The sequence below is a fragment of the Uloborus diversus genome, chromosome 3 (assembly GCF_026930045.1).
Source record: "Uloborus diversus isolate 005 chromosome 3, Udiv.v.3.1, whole genome shotgun sequence".
NCBI classification, from domain to species: domain Eukaryota; kingdom Metazoa; phylum Arthropoda; class Arachnida; order Araneae; family Uloboridae; genus Uloborus; species Uloborus diversus.
Genome location: NC_072733.1, coordinates 31209336 through 31227186, shown reverse-complemented (window position 1 = coordinate 31227186; position 17851 = coordinate 31209336). Strand labels below are relative to the sequence as shown.

General features: G+C 34.6%; 1 protein-coding gene across 1 annotated transcript in view; it reads right to left on the bottom strand.

Moving 5' to 3' along the window:
* LOC129218315 (A disintegrin and metalloproteinase with thrombospondin motifs 9-like) overlaps positions 1 to 17851 on the bottom strand; it is a 156245-nt gene that overhangs the window by 23960 nt on the left and 114434 nt on the right. Inside the window, 2 exon segments of the mRNA XM_054852551.1 lie at positions 3354 to 3524; positions 8979 to 9143. Of these exon segments, the coding sequence (XP_054708526.1) occupies positions 3354 to 3524; positions 8979 to 9143 (336 nt within the window).

Below are 17851 nucleotides of genomic sequence, written 5' to 3'. Positions count from 1 at the left end.
GATATTAGAGCTTCAAAAACACATTTTAGATATCTTTAGTGATGCTAAAAAGCAAGGGGTTTGGGGGCTTTCCATTGGGAAAAAAAATCTGAATTTAAGTCCTACAAACTCAGTTGTAGATTAACTTTGATGACATAGCAGAAGACATGGGGTCAGAACTTTTCCCCAAAACTGTTACAATGCAGAAGTTCCAAAAACGCAGTTTTAGACGATCTTTGAATGATGTTGAAAGATGAGGAAAGAAGGACATGGGGGGCTCTTCTCTGGAAAAATTTCGGAATTGAAGTCCTGAAAACAGTTATATGCCATCTTTTATGACGTAGGGGTAAGGAACGGAGTTCGGAACTTTCCATAAGAAATATTTCGAAATTGGAGCGTTGAAAATGCGATGGTTGGCCATCTTTGGTAGCGTTAAGGGAAGGACTTTCCATATCAACTCAACTTTTAAATATCAAAGCTTCATAAATGCAATGTTAGTGGATTTTTATTGATGTCAGCAGAAGGGCTTTTGATTGGGGCCTCTCCCCCAGAATATTTTTTGGAATTGAAGACCTAAAAATGTAATTGAAGGCCCTTTTTAAAGACTTTAAGGCATGAAGTTCAAAACTCTCTGGGAAATAGTGGTACAGCCACAGAAGAGGTTTGGATCAATCCCCTTTTTAGAACTACAACACATTCATTTCTCTCCTCCTCCAAAAAAAAAAAAAATAAATAAAAATAAAAATAAAAAAAAAAATAAAAAAAAAATCATGGAGGGAAAACAGTATTTAAACTTTTTCAAGTGAGGTAGATTTGAACAAAACATTTTACTGCTTATTGATCGGGAAGTAATCACAAATCACTTTCGAATTCTTAAGATATACGAGTTATGTTTTGTGATAAGCATCCCTACTTTTATGAGAGGGCTAAAATGATCTTAACAAAGCAAAGGGGATCATGCTCATCCACACTTCTGGAGCTGCAGAAATCTTTTTTAGAAAAACTTTTTTAGTAGAGAGAGAAAGTTCATCACACTTTATTTTCTGTGGCTATTAGCTAGCATTTGACCTTCATAAAGACATTGATGTATAAGAAGAAGAGTTTTTGAATGATCTCATGAAAAATGAGTATGAGATTAAAATAAAGGTAATCAAAATTGTATTGTGCTTGTTCACACATCCCCCCTTTTCTTCATTTCATAGTAACTGTGATATCAATATACGAGTTAGTAATTATTTTTAAGCAAATAAAATAAATGAATAAATACTAAACCACAGAAATTGCTTGATTAAATGTGTTGAAAAATATTTCACACTATAAAAGAAGGAGAAAGAAAGCAAAAAATATTTTTCTACTTCAAAAACCCCTCAGAAAATTTTTCTGGATGCACCACTGCACGGAAATATATTGATATTAAATTTCCAAAAACATATTTTTAGATTTTTTTGTGATGTTAGGTAGAAATGGGGTTTTGTGGTCTTCCTAGGGAAGGTTTTTTGGAACTGGAGTCTTAAAAACATAGTTGCAGGTAAAGGAATGGGATTCGAGAAATCTTCCCAGGCAATTTTTTTGAAATTAAAGCTCCAAAAGTTCAAAATTCTTTACGATCTTCGATGACATTGGAGAGAGGGGGGGTTCAGGAACTCGTCCCTGGAAATTTATTTAATTTAAAATCATAAAAAAACAGTTGCAAGCGATTTTTTTTTGTGATGTGTTGGGGGGGGGGGGGGAGACGAACCTCCCAATGCCCCCCCTGTGGATTGGCCACTAACCCCAATGACCCCAAATAGCTGTTAACATGGTTCTATTTTTGCAACCGAAACTACAAAATCTACGTGAAAGCAGTTTAGCTTAGAAATTAAACTTCGGTCAAAATACTGAAAATCTAATATTTTCCAGCTTTGATAGTACAGTTCAACCTGTCTATCATGAATGGTCGAGGACACAAAATATTCAAGAAAGACTTTCGAGACATCGCGGTTTAAATTAGTTCTTTAAAACAGCAATGAGTTGTTCTAGCAAGGTGTACATTTAAAATCAATCGTGTAAAAAAGGATTATATGCAATAAGTTGAGTAACACTCATGAGAGATGGGCTCATTAAATTATTTATTGCAGAGTTTTGGCAGTAATTCTTTGAAAATACGTTGTTATTTGAGTACCATATCTTGAGAATTATAGTCTTTCCTAAACAATGCACACAAATTTTATTTTTGAAAATATTAGCTTTGTGTCAGTGTTCACTCTTCAATTTTTAATAAAATTTATTATATATATATATACATATGCGTGTTAAAAATATATCTCTTTGATAAAGGTATGAGTTAAAGGTAATATAATATCCATAACTATGGATCTACTTATTATGTGGGTATCTTATATCATGAGTGTTACTTCCTTCTCGTGAATGTTACCTTTTAAAAGTAACACTCATGAGATTCATAAAAGGATTCATCACTGGAATAAATTTTATTAGTGTTTTTGAAAATTTAATGCATTCTCTTGTTTCCTTAACAAAAAATAAATTACTGCATAATTGTATATTTTAATACTTCAACATATAAGGCATAAATATATCTATTTTTAGACTTACACATTCTAAGAAGAAACAAATATGGCTTCCCTAACACTGCTGCTAACTACAATAAAAAATAAAAAAAAAATTGCATGTAAAAATATTGAATTCCCTGGGGTAACACTCATGAGTTGCACATTAGGACGCAAACTGCATCGAAATTTTAAACTGTTAGATGAGAATTTCTGTAAAATCTATTTCAGCTGTGTGTAGCTAACAAATATTACTTCTTTATTCAATGCACAAAAAGTAAAAAAGCTGCTTGAAAACGCACAAAAAAGACTTAGAAAATGAATTTCAGGACAAGGAAATTTCTGTTACTAGCAAACTAAAGTAATAGAAAAGGCTTAATAATTTACGATCATGAAAAAAGCACTGAAGGCAATGAATTAAGTGTAAAACAATGCCTTACTACATGCTTTTGCAATGCCAAACAAATAATTTTATTAACATAAAAATGAACGGATAAAGTCAGGACACCAAACTGTCAATCGTTTTGAAAATCACTCTTTATACTAATGTATGTTTATTGACCCAAAAAAAAAAAAAAAAGATTTGGTATCTGTTAATTATTAGCTCTATGAATTGTAATCAAAAAGCATTCATTATGGCATTTTTTTTACATTATTTGCACCTGATAATGCAATTGTTACTATGAGACTAATTTACTGTCTTCAGTATAAAAATGATTAGCAACTGTTGCCTTTGTCTCATAAAAAATCAGCATCTATCCTCCACACACACACACACACATAAAAAAAAGAACTAAAAGATATTTTGAAAAGGAGAAATGAACTAACCTGTGACCATGTACCCTTCTGCCATTTAAAAGAGCATTCAGGAGGTATTTTGCATTGTCTGACTTCAGGAGATGGTTTAGGCTCGAAACATTCTTCATCTTTAACTATTCTTTCACCTTTAATGCAGTGAGGATATCTTTGCTGTTCGTTAAAGCCGCAACTTTTTGGACACTAAGATGGAAAATATTAAAGGTTAAAATGTATTTAAAAGTAATTTAACAATAAGCTAAAACAACAGTATTCAGAGATAGAATCAAGACAAGATGCATACATTGGATTTTAAAAAAATCCACTTAAAACTTTTGAAAAATAAAAATTATGTATAGCTAAACTCAAAAAAAAAAAAAAAAAAACTTTATAAATGTAACATTTTAAGTTTATTCAGACAAAAATATTTAGGTATTTTAATTAAAAACATTTCTAGAACAAGCAAATTTATCTATTTCAACAATATAGATTTTTTTTTAGACATTAACTACTAAAATTATTTCTTTGATTAGCGCAACATGCTCAACTCATTGTCAAACACTTATTTGGCTGAGTAATGCTTATATATTTGCAATTAAATAGGTTACTCTTCTTCCAGAATAAAAGAGAGATGTTTTCGCTAACATGTTAAGTGCCACCTTCTGCCAAGGCCAGAATGGAAAGTCTAGCGTAAGGACTGGTTCCGGTAGGCATTCAAGATGCTAACCATGAGCAAAAGCAAAGAAAATGGAAGAAGTAAAGGGATATAAAAAATTTACAGTAAACCACCAATTATCTGCAGGTGGCTTAAATACGAGGCGGATAATCCACGACTTTTCACACTTAAAAAAAAAAACATTCATGATTAAGTGAATGTAGCACATATTTTACCTTAACAAGTGTAAAACAAAGAAACATGCATGAACTTTACATGCAAAAGCAAGAGAAGGTCATAGCCACAGAAACTTTTCTCACATGACATAAGCATGAGAAAATGCATTAAATACTTTAAACATGGTATTGAAGCTATTTAATTGCAATCCCTGATTTAGAGAAGATAATCATTAAGCTACTGCCAATTAAACTGTTTAAAATTCCTCTTAATGACCATTTATAAAATTATGAAAGATGAAAAAAAAAAAGGTTAATCTAAGAGTTATTAAGTTACAATGAGATAATTTCCTGCACAACTACATACAACTTATCGAACTCTGCTGTATGAGAGAAATCATACCGTGTTAGAGATCAAGAAAAAATACTACTAAAGGGTGTTTTTTTAATGGCAGAGATGACAAAAAAAAAAAAAAAAAAAGAAAAAAGCCTTTAATATTCATGTAATTTGCTTTATTTGAAGGATAATTTTATGCATAAATGTTTGAATATGATTTTGGGTATATGACCCATGGTGGCTGGCGCTTACATAACATAACCTGGAGGTCCAGCTTTCACACAGTTTTCACAGTAGATCTGGCTGCATATTAGCCTAACAAGCGAGCTAAACTCTTTAATTATAAAAACCGAGTCAACTCCACAGGTTAGCAGATGCTTTCTTTTCATATGTGTAAGTTTCATCGAAGATTGAAGCAACAGAAGCCTATTAAAACCAACTTTATTTTATTGAACAATATAATAATTAACAACTGTAAATTATATAACTTCTGTAAATAGTAAAATGATCATAACATGTTTCAACAGCATGCAACTAACTTAAGTTTACTAAATATGTTTAAAAAAATTTAATTCCCCCAACACTCATGGCAAAAACGAACAGCCAGTTCCTATGCTAAGTTCTGGACACTGCTTCAATAAGCATCTAGGAATCGGCTATCTACAGCCAAAGGGATGAAAAACGCGAGCAGCACTGATTCAGCCTCAATTCCTTCTGCTTACATTCTACATCTCACAATGCAGCACGTCAAGCCGGAAATGCGTACCTAAGATCCGCCTGGTAGCTTCTAGAATATGCTATCTATCCCTTCTCATCATGAGATTGGGTCATCTATCTGCTCAAGCACTGATGTCACATCCTTTGAACCATTCATTTATTCGATGTTTACACATCGTAATTTTCTCGTCCGCGACATGTAACAAGCATCCGTAGCGGGACAAGACAATTGCTCATGCATTAATAAAGAAACAAGTGAGTAAACACATCTTACACTTATCATTTAAGACGAACTGGTGAGAATAAAACCTGAATAGACATTTTGTGGCTATCAGTTGGCATCAATGCGCCAAATATTGACTTCCAAGTGCTGTATTTTTCCTGTTTTATCAGCTCAGGCAAGGAACTTCACATATCTTAAAGCTCAAGATCAGTGGTCACCAGTTGCCAACAGGCAATCATTGAATTAAAAATGACTACCAAAGAATCAAGTCCTAGTTGTTAAAAGTGGTGATTCTGTGTTTCATTTTAATAAAAATAATATCATACTTCTAATTCTATTTGAGCCCTTGTCTAGAGTCTCTAGTAAGTTACTTTGATTTTGTACAAATAATTTTTTTTTTGGCTTTCATTTTAGACCAAATTTTTTCCATTAAATTAACAAAATCAATGATTCCTGACATTTTCATATCTACTCTTGATTAAAAATGGTCTGTTTTTATGATCATAATTTTTGCTTTTTTTTGAGGGAGGGGAGGGGGGGAATTAAGGGGTTTTTTTTTTGCATGGACGACTATTTCAACTCCAAATTTTCTGAAAAATAATTACATCAGGTGACAGAAATTTTCTAACTAATAAATTAACTAAAGCCTATATAAGTTTTCACATTTGCTACCATTTAGTTATAATTGCCTATATTTGTATTATATTTAAAAAAAATTTAAATATTTCCTTTTGTTGTGAATGCTTATATCCTAACATTAAATTATATCTTCTGAAACTTTATTATTTTTGAAGAGAATTATATTCTTTAAATTTGTTTTCAATATTTTTAATAGAAAATAGGTTATTTACTTTTTGCACTGCATACATACTTAAAAAAAAAGTACATATGTGCAAAAATGGCTACCAACTTTTGTGACTGTGGTAGCCAGTGGTTACTATTTAGAAATCCTAGTCTAGAGCATTAACATATCCCCAGAGAAAATAATCCAAGGTTGTCAAATCACTAGATGCACCTTATGGACTGGTGGAATTATTGATTCATATGTCTTCAGAAATAATGAAAGCCAGAACGTTATAGTTAATGGTGAACGGTACTGAGACATGTTTACTAACTTTCTCATGTCTTGATTGAAAGGAATAAACGTTGCAGACATGTGGTTTCAGCAGGACAGCACCACATGACACACAGCAGGTAATATATTAATTTACTAAAAGTAACATTTGATAAAAGAATAATATCCCCCCTCCCCCCCGGTTAACTGGCCACCTTGTTCTTGTGAGTTGACAACCTTGGATAACTTTGTCTGGGGATATGAAAAGGCCCTTGCCTACACGGATAAACTAGGAACAATGTAGCACCTTGAAGCCCACATTTGGCGCGTTATTGCCGACATTTAGCCAAATCTAATGCAAAAAATGTGTGTGAAAACTGAACCTCCAGGTTATGCCATGTATGTTCTAGCCACAGTGGCCACATGCCCAAAATCGTATTCAAACATTTATGCTATGAAATTCTTTCAAATAAAGCAACTTACAAGAATATTAAAGACAATTTTTTGCGTTTTATTTCTACTTCAAATTCTCTGCCTCAGGGAAAAAAAATAAAACCTCTTTATTAGGTTGTTGCAGGTTAGAAGTTGTAAATTATCTCCCTTAAGCCAGGGCTAAGGCAGAGTACATGCGTGTATAAACAGCCCGGTTATGACACTCAGAATTTGCAGCTTTGCTTTGTTGTGGAATCATCAGTCTGGAATAGTCAATAACCAAGCAGGAGGCAAATGTCCTCCCATTGAGTTTGAGATTATCTTCAGCAGTTAAAATTAATTTAGCACACCAGCAAGTGTCTGCCAGCAATAGTGTGGCTAAAATCGTAAAATGAAGGTAATAAGCTGTAAGTTATTTCCCTTAAGCCAAGGCTAAAATCAATAACTTACAACAACTAGCAACAACTAGGAACAATAACTAACACACTGGAATCATTTTTTTTTGTAATTTGTTTTTTCTAGAGATGGATAGGGTTGTATTTTTTTCTTATTGTCTACTACAAACAACTTATAACCAGCCTCAAGTCTTCAAGTTCAAAACTGCATTTATTTGAATATTTTAAAATGGCTATTAAAATATTCTGTTTGTGACCTGCTCAAGGCAGGTGACTTTCCATAGTTTAGCTGCTTCCTGAGCAATAGCTGGTGGCTCGTCACATTGGCACAAAACTTACATGTTGGGCAGTCTTTTAATGTGTATGTAAATTGTTTATCATAAAAGCATTCAACTTGAATGCACCTGCAATGCCTCTAGAAGCAGAGGAATAGTGGATTAAGTAAAAGCTGTATTAGTTTTATGTTAGCTCTTTTGCTTATTGTTCTACTAGTTAATGATGTTTTTAAAAGGTATCAAGATTAGTTACACTGGCATAATTTTAGTTTAATTTTTTTTTTTTTTTTTTTTGAAATTATCATATTTAAAAGAAATAATATCTCTCTCATTCATGTGTCAGTCACATTTATACCTTGTTTCAGAATGGTTCTAATTTATTTGTAACCATTGTGGTAATAATTCATTTGACTTATGCAATGAAAGTTTTGGTCATGTTTTGTTTCCCCTCCGCTGTCCCCCTGCTGAAAGCATTTGTTTCTTCTATTCTCCCCTCTCTAAATTCATTAGATTATGTAGACTAAAAAACCATATTCAAACTCCACTTCCTGTCTTTCAAGATTAATTGATTGTCCTGTTTCTCAAAACCTTAAAATTTCTTGAAAAGGAAAAGTTAAAAAGTAAAATTGACATTTTAAATGATTTGACTAGAATACAAGATTACCAAAAGTAATGTGAAATCCTGTTACAACGAATAACAATGCAACGAAATTTTTGTTTCAACAGAATGAATTTATGGTCCCAATGTAATTGAAGTTACATTTTTCGGATTCCATTACAACGAAATTCCTGTTACAACCAACAAAGGCTTTGGTCCCTTGAAGTTTGTTGTAATGAGATTTCACTATATATTGATGAAACATTTGAATACATTAGTTTCCACGGTAAAAACATTTCTTTTTAAATTTTGATATGTTTTTTTTTAGCATTTTAAAGAAAACTATGCACAGAAACTCTCAAAAACCATCACTGAGTGCTTATTCAAAAAACAGAGGTGTATGGAAGTGGGGAGGGGGGGGGGGGCATTAACTAGACCATCTGAACTGACATGTTATTGGATTGTTGGCCTGCCTTGCCACCAAAAATTAACAGTGTGACCCTTGAGTAAAAAAGATAGGAGATTTCTGCATTAGTTCGTTGAAAGATATATAAATGGTTCTTGACTGTAATAATAAGCAAGAATATATACAGTAGTTTTATGATAAGATTCACCCTTGTTAGAAAGATAGTATTTGGTTGCGGATATGCAAACAAATTTCATGCATCAAATGAATATCTTTGTAAAAAAAATACATGTAATGTATTATTGATATATTTTTATAAACCTAGAGCCTTAAGGAGGAGGCTGACCCTCCTCCCCCCCCTAGAAGAACACATTGAAATGCTATACACACTTGACTCCATTCTGACCACTTCCAAACTGGGCAACTACTTGAAGCACAGGTGCGAGTATGATCAGGGAATGAAACAGGGCATTGGTCTGGATTTGTTCTATGTCCTTGAGCATTAATACAATAAACATTTCGCTGCTGAATCCCTTCTCCACATGTAGTTGAGCACTAAATAAAATTATTAAAATATGTTACCAAATATAAGTTATTCACTATATTTGTGATCATTGATGTGATACTAAAATTTTTTGATATTACTTTATGACATTATCGAACCAAGGTACTTATGTGGACAATGGGAAGACATTAACCTTTTTAGGTTTTTGGGATTTGGTGCTAAGTAAGTGTGTTTATCATTAATTCAAACATCTCAAAAACTTTACATGTTTTGTATGGCTTGTTGGTTGAGAAAATACATGCCTTAACAAAACATTTATGCACCCAAACATCTTATTATATTTCATGTTAATAAAAGCATAGCAAAATATACATATATCTACCACTCACATATTGATGCTGCATCTACTTTGAAAATATATCTGCAGAAACAGTGCAACTTATTTTATGAGCAAATAAAAATGAGAAAACATTATATACACACAGCATCTAGACTAGTAGTAAAAATGGTAGCTAAATGTTCATAAAAGGTATATGCGTATAATTAGCACACTGCTAAATCCTAGCATGTCATCACCAACACACCAGAACCTGATAGCAGAAACAACTTGATGCTGCAATGCTTGTCGTAGATTCTTGAAGAGGTCTGCAGACTATTTCTGAGCCAGAAAGATTTTTTTTTTTTTCAAAAAAAAAGAAATTTGATTTCTGCATTAATCAAAAGTTCAAAATGTGTTGACAATCTATAATGGTAAAATATAAAACGGATGATCAGTTTTGGTCTCCTTATCTTGAGAAAGATATTAATGTATTGAAAAGGGTTCAAAGGCAGGCTACAAGGCTAATAAATGAACTTTCCCACTTAGATTATGATTCCAGGTATTAGAAGGCTAAAAATGTAGTCTTGAGCAAAGAAGAGACTGAGGGGACATGATTCAGTTGTTTAAATTTATTAAAATGAAAGATGTTACGGGGCTGAAATTTAGCACCGAAAACAGGACAAGGGGTCAACACATGCATGTTGCAGATGTAAAAAACACATTTAAGAATAATCCTTTCAAGTGCATTACAGATATACAAATACAACCTTTAAGTGACATAAAAGATAGATAAACAAGAACTAATTTATTAGTGTATTTTTACATCAACTCTGTTTTTGTAATTCTGATTGAATAAAATTTCAAACACATTAACTAGAATAATTAGCACTGTATGAAAAAACTTTGATCTTGAATACAGAAATATATAAAATCAAAATTTATAACTTTTTGTGAAATCATGATGGAAATATTACATACACTCCTGTTTGTGAAAATTGCAACACCATGAAGGAAGCATCATAGTTGAATGAAATTTAATACACAGTTGAGTAGTAATGGTAAAAATAAATGATTACACTTTCAAACCAAACGAACAATAAAAAGAGATAGAAATTAGTATTTTGTGTGGCCACCACGCGCTGCAATAAGAGCTGCTACACTTCTGGGTACAGAGTGAAACAAAGTTTGAATATCTGCCTGCGGAAGAGTATTCCATATTGTTTGTATGCACAACCAAAGTTCGTCTGTCGAAGCAACAGGACAAGGATCGCGAGCCAAACGCCGCCCAATGAAATCCTACACATGTTCAATCGGTGACATATCTGGGGAATATGCAGGCCAAGGAAGAAGCTGAACCTACTGCGAATCAAGGTAGGATTTGACAGTCCTGCGACATGTGTACGGGCATTATCCCGCAGTAATACAGCCCCTAGCAATCCTTATTTCGTTTATGTATCGGGTACTGTTCAAATTGTCCACAATTCGTAGCAATTGTGATTGTCCATGATATGCTATGGCGCCCTAGACCATAACTCTGGGTGTTCGTCCACTGTGGCGTTTGATAATGCACTCCCGGATGTGCCAATCACCAACATTGCGCCTGACACGAAATTTGGCCATCATGGTGCAACAAATTGAAGCGGGATTCGTCAAAAAAGACCACTTTCTGCCAATCAGCACGTCAGCTCCAATGCACATTGGCCTACTGTAGACGGCAGGCGGCAATGGTTTTGCGTGAGAGGAATCCTGTATAAAGGAATTCTTGCTCGTAGCTCACCCAGCAGCAGACATCTCTGAATTGATGAAGCACATAATGAAACACCTGTAGTTGTTGAACACTGTGCTGCCAATTGTGTAGAAGAAGTTGTGCGGTCTGTCAGTGCCATACGCACCAGGGGTCTCTCATCGCGAGCTGACGTCACATTTTGGGGTCCACTCCCAGATTTCTGAGCTGTCCGACTCTTGTCCGCCCACTGCTTCCAAACATGCATGATTGTGCTGCTGTTACACTCACACGAGTGGCTAGTTAGAAATAGAATTTCTACAAACATCTCTACACTTACTTTTGCCCAGGTAACTGAACTTCACGATAATCAACCGATGCTTGTTCGGACCAGCGATCCGAGTGAATCTGAAGTGAGTGATCGGATTGGACGAGTGACGTAACGGACTCCCGCCATTGGCTTAGCGGGGAGGCGTCTCTGCCACTTGGTGCATCCTCATTGGTTGCGTGGACGTGAGGGCATTGATGTGAATAATGATGAGGACAGACTATTTAATAGCGAACGGAGTTGAGATTCGCTCTCTCTTTTTTAAGACTCGTTCGGTGATGTCTGTCCTGTAAAAGGTAGCTAGGGTAGAGCGGATTGCCGACGGTGCTTGGCTGATCGTAGTAATAGATTAGCCAGCCGTATTAGGATGAGCTTAACTAACTTGCTAGTCACATTTAATTAATCTTTTTTACCTTTGGCTTCAGTTATGTTTATACAATTATATTTACCTTTTTTCACGTGTTAATAAATTTTAGTTATTTTTTAAAGAAGTCTCTTCATCAGTCATTCACAGAAAGTAGATGAAATGTTAGTTCTTTCACTAACTCTGTAAGAAGTATTACAGTTAACAGGTGATATCATTCATCAATGGTATCAAGAAGGTTATGCGCTATTCCTGCTATAACTGACATTTCACGCGCAAAATTTTTTTTAAAAACCATGCTTTCTGTGAGAAAGAAATTGAGAGACTGTTTGTGAAGGAGGGGCCGAAGATTTTTCGAATCATATTTTTAAAGAATGGCGTGCTCTAGCATAATGATAGAAAAATTGAAGGACGACAACTTCTCTTCTTGGTGCAGTGGTATGAAGTTTGTTCTCATTTACCGGAACCTATGGAATATCGTCACTGGAAAAGAGACCAAGCCCGAAATTAGCACGGATAGAGGGGTTACCGCGAAAGACGTCGCAAATTTCGAAGCTAGGAGACAATCTGCTGTTGCCGTGATATATCTACACGTCGGAGACGAATTCAGGAAAATTATTGAGAATACCGAAGATCCCCACGAAGCGTGGAACCAATTGAGGGAAAACTACTTTCCAGACAACAGAAGCATCAAGATGAAGCTCTTTTCGGAGTTAACCTCATCTAGAATGGAAGAAAACGAGAAAATCAACGTATTCGCAGCCAGATTGAGGAGAATTTACGATTGTATGAAAGAGTTCAAGACCCCATTTTCGGAGGAATTTCTGTCATTCCAACTGCTCCGGTACCTCCCATTCTGTTTCGACGGAATTGTCCAGAGTATACTGCGGAGAAGTGATGAAGATTTCATTTTTTCAAAGATTGTGTCCGACCTGGTAGCTGAGGAAAATCGTCTATCTTTGAGAAATGATGATTTCGACATTCAAGCCAAGACAATTTTCACAGTAAACAAGGACTACAACAAAAGCGTAACGTGTTTCCGTTGTCGAAAGACTGGTCATATCAAGAGGTATTGTCCTGAAGCAAAGAGTCGTCCCTTAAGTCCGAGGAGAGGTCGTTGGAGATGGAAAAGGCGCGGTTCTCAACGGCGAAGTGATGACCACCACCGTTCTCCATCGGCTGATTTTTGTGAGTATGAAGATTTCTTTTTAAGTGAGGCAAACTGTCTAATGGATAGATCCAGTTCATATATCTTTGATTGTGCCGCCACCCACCACTTCTCAAAGGACAGAGACATTTTTCAGAACTTTGTAGAATTAAGTAACAAAGAAATGGCTGTAGCCATTGAAGGTAAAACATTCCCGATTGAGGGAAAGGGGGATATTTGTTAGGGATTTTGTAAAAGAAAAATTGTTTTAAAAGATGTACTTTACTCCTCCAAATTGAGACGAAATTTAATTTCGGGATCTAAATTTGATAAAGGTGGGGCAAAATTTGAAGCTAAAAATGGTATTTTGACAGTATCAGACCAGAAAGGTGTTATTTTTAAAGCATTTTTAAATAATGGTATATATTATGTAAAACCCCAAAATGTTGATAAATGTTTTCAAAAGTCTAGTCATTTTTCTCGTAATATCGTTAATGTTGAACCTTCAAATGTAGAATCCTTAGAAATTTGGCATAAAAGATTAGCCCACGTAAATGCTGATTGTATAAAGAAAACCAGCAACTTAGAAAGTGTACGGGGTTTGCCGAAATTCAAAGGGGGGAAATTTAATTGTGAAGATTGTAAATTGGGAAAATTTAAGAGGGTATCCTTCAAACCTATTAACAAAGTTAAATCTGAAAAACCTCTTGATTTAATTTATTCTGATGTTTGGGGACCATATCCCGTAAAAGGAAGAAATGGGGAGAGATACTACGTGTCAGTCATTGATGACTATTCCAAACGAGTTTCGCTGTATCCGATCAGAGAAAAGAGGCAAGTAACTGGTATCCTTATTCAGCATATCAGGAGGGCTGAAAGATTTTTAGGAAGTAAAGTGAAAGCTATAAGAACTGATAACGGAGGGGAATATGTCAATAATGAATTTCAACAGTTTTGTAAGAATTCTGGCATTTCTCACGAATTAACAAACTCTTTTTTCCAGAACAGAACGGTGTCAGTGAAGTATTTAACAGGGTAAGTGCTAATGGGGCCACTGTATTGCTTGAGGAAAGCGGACTAGATAAAAAGTTTTGGCCAGATGCAATGTTGCACTTCGTTTACACCTGGAACAGAGTTTGCCATTCGGGTCAAAGAAAAACACCATTTGAGCTTTATGGGAGAAATATTCCTTCAGTAAAACACCTTAAACCATTCGGAATCGTGTCTTACGTCGGAATTCCGAAGCAGAAACGTAATAAACTAGACTTAAAAGCTAGAAAAGGTGTTCTCATCGGATATGCCTTTAAGACGAAGGGTTATCGTGTTTATTTCCCAGAAACTGATAAGGTTGTAGAAAGCATTAATATTTCGTTTAATGAGAATTTGTTTTATAAAAATGAATTTAAAAGTAATCGCAGTGGAGCGGTGATGGGCCATTGTCATTTTGACGATAAATCTAATCTTTCTTCAGACGATGAAAATTCCGTGTACGAAGATGCGAGCCAATCCCAGAACGTAGAAAATTCTACGGGTTCAGATCGCGAAATCGACACTACGTCGGAAGATGAAAGTTCCATTGATGAAGAAGTTAGACCCCTAAAAGAAACAACTTGGTTTAGAAAACTAGCACCGCGGAAAGATGGATCGCGAACTGATGTGTATTATTACGAAAAAAATAGTTTGAAACGGTTAAGATCCATTCATGATATCAGAAAATATTGTAACAGAAATGCTATAGTCTTTGAACCGCATATTTTTAATTTCCAAGGCAAAAATACGTATGAAGGGGAAGTTAATGGTCAATCCACGAGCGCTAATTTTTCTCAATTATGACTAGATGAAGAAGAGATAATTATTCCCAACACTCACAAACAATTTTTAAAGTCAAAACAGAGGGAAAACTGGGAAAATTCCATGAAGGAAGAAATGAAAGTTTTTCGGGAAAGAAGGGTATGGACTTTGACACCACTTCCAGAAAACGCAAATGTAATAGGATGTAGATGGGTATATACTGTTAAACGAAATGAACAGGGCCAAATCGTAAGGTGGAAATCAAGGTTGTGTGCACAAGATCACAAAAAAGTTCAATTTGATTCGTACGATTTAACATTCGGCCCAGTTGTATCATTTAGTGTAATCCGTTTCTTTCTCGCATTTCTTGTAATTTTTCAAAAGTGGGAAAATGTCCAGTGCGATGTAAAATGTGCATACCTTTATACTCCTTTAAAAGAAGATGTGTATATGCAACAACCTCCCGGATTTGTTGAAAAAGGGAAGGAAAACTATGTGTGTAAACTTCAAAAGGCAATTTACGGACTTCATCAAAGTGGTCGAAATTGGTATTATGAAATAGACAGCGTTTTAGCAAATATAGGTTTTAACAAATTTCAAAGGTGTAATTGTGTTTATATTTTTCAATCCAAAGTAATACTTTTATTATATGTTGATGATATTGTGTTATTCGGGAAAAATAGTAAAAATATCGAATTTGTTTTAAACTTGTTGAATAAACATTTTGACCTTAAAATTTTGGGAAAAACCAAGACACTACTTGGTGTAAATTTTGAGGAATATGAAAATGAAATTAAAATGCATCAAACAAATTATATTACAGAAATTTGTGACCGTTTTAGGCATTTCAACTTTCCAATTTCTTCATTACCAATAAGTAAAGGTATAGTTTATGCCAATTCAAATTGTCCTCAATCAGAAAGTGAAAAACTTGAAATGTCTAAAATTCCTTATAGAAATTTGTTAGGTTGTCTCGCATTTATTGCAAACCGGACCAGACCGGATATTTGCTACGCCGTAAACATATTCAGCCAATTTCAGGCAAATCCTGGAATGTTTCATTGGGGAGGATTACTTAAATTATTAGGTTACGTGTCTCACACTAAAGATTTCAAACTCAGTCTAAAATGTAACAAATTACAAATCGTGGGATTTAGCGATGCTGATTTTGCCAGTAGCAAAGATGATAGAACTTCCTTAGGGGGACAAATAATTTCACTAGATAATGCTCCGATTTCATGGCGTACGTTCAAAGAAAAAAACATATGCTTGTCAACCATGGAATCAGAATTCGTTGCACTTACGGAAGCAGCAAAAGAATTGCTATGGTTTGACAGAATTTTAGATGAGTGCATTAACTTTGGATTTACCAATAGCCAGAAAGTAAAATCAATATTATGTGCGGATAATCAGGCCACGATAGATTTCTGTAAATCCCCGATTGAAAATTATAGAACAAAGCACATCAATGTTAAATTATTCTTTGTGAGGGACTTAATTTATCAAGAAATTTTCTGCATTAATTTTGTAAGAAGTAAAGAAAACCAAGCTGAAGTATTTACAAAACCACTTTCTAGAACTGAACTTGTAAAATTTTGTGAAACAGTTTTTCATTAATCACTTTTGCTAACGATGAATATTCAATTTTAAAGATGTAATTTCGACATTGTATCAGGAAATTTTTTAATGTATTTGGAAATACTTTTCTGTATTGTGTAATTTTCTCAAAAATGAAATATTCGCGAAATTTTATTATACAATCGAATTTACAAACGTTTTTTTTTTGAAAATGGGAAATTTTAGGGTGTTGAATTTTCATGTTAGAATAATTTTTTTTGCAAATTACAGCTCTAATATACACTGTAGTAATTAGCTAAAAATTTAATATGTACACTTTTATTGCATACTTTATTACGAATGTGTTTATACTTGTGTTTTTGCAAATGTTTTTTTTTCTTCTCGAGTTTTAGATTAAAGTCTGGATTGTAATTTGCGATTGGATGCATGTATTTTCGTCCTGATGGAATATGATATATCGCCGAACGATGTTTTGTATTATGCTTAATTATTGTTATATTTTCCCTTTTCTATAAAGTTATAGAATGGATTTGTGAAACTAGAAGCCAAAGATGTTTTTTTGATAAAAATTTTATTAGCTGTTTCTTGTAAGATGTAGAGAGGAGGGGCATTGTTAGAAATAGAATTTCTACAAACATCTCTACACTTACTTTTGCCCAGGTAACTGAACTTCACGATAATCAACCGATGCTTGTTCGGACCAACGATCCGAGTGAATCGGAAGTGAGTGATCGGATCGGACGTGTGACGTAACGGACTCCCGCCATTGGCTTAGCGGGGAGGAGTCTCTGCCACTTGGTGCATCCTCATTGGTTGCGTGGACGTGAGGGCATTGATGTGAATAATGATGAGGACAGACTATTTAATAGCGAACGGAGTTGAGATTCGCTCTCTCTTTTTTAAGACTCGTTCGGTGATGTCTGTCCTGTAAAAGGTAGCTAGGGTAGAGCTCTTATTGCTCGGCGGATTGCCGATGGTGCTTGGCTGATCGTAGTAATAGATTAGCGAGCCGTATTAGGATGAGCTTAACTAACTTGCTAGTCACATTTAATTAATCTTTTTTACCTTTGGCTTCAGTTATGTTTATACAATTATATTTACCTTTTTTCACGTGTTAATAAATTTTAGTTATTTTTTAAAGAAGTCTCTTCATCAGTCATTCACAGAAAGTAGATGAAATGTTAGTTCTTTCACTAACTCTGTAAGAAGTATTACAGTTAACAGGTGATATCATTCATCAATGGTATCAGTTGTGCGGTCTGTCAGCGCCATACGCACCAGGGGTCTCTCATCGCGAGCTGACGTCACATTTTGGGGTCCACTCCCAGATTTCTGAGCTGTCCGACTCTTGTCCGTCCACTGCTTCCAAACATGCATGATTGTGCTGCTGTTACACTCACATGAGTGGCTACTGCACAATAAAACAATCTAACTTCACAAAGGCCGACGATTCTGCCCCGTTCAAACTACGAAATTTGCTCAAATTTCGCTTTCTTTCGTCGAAGAGG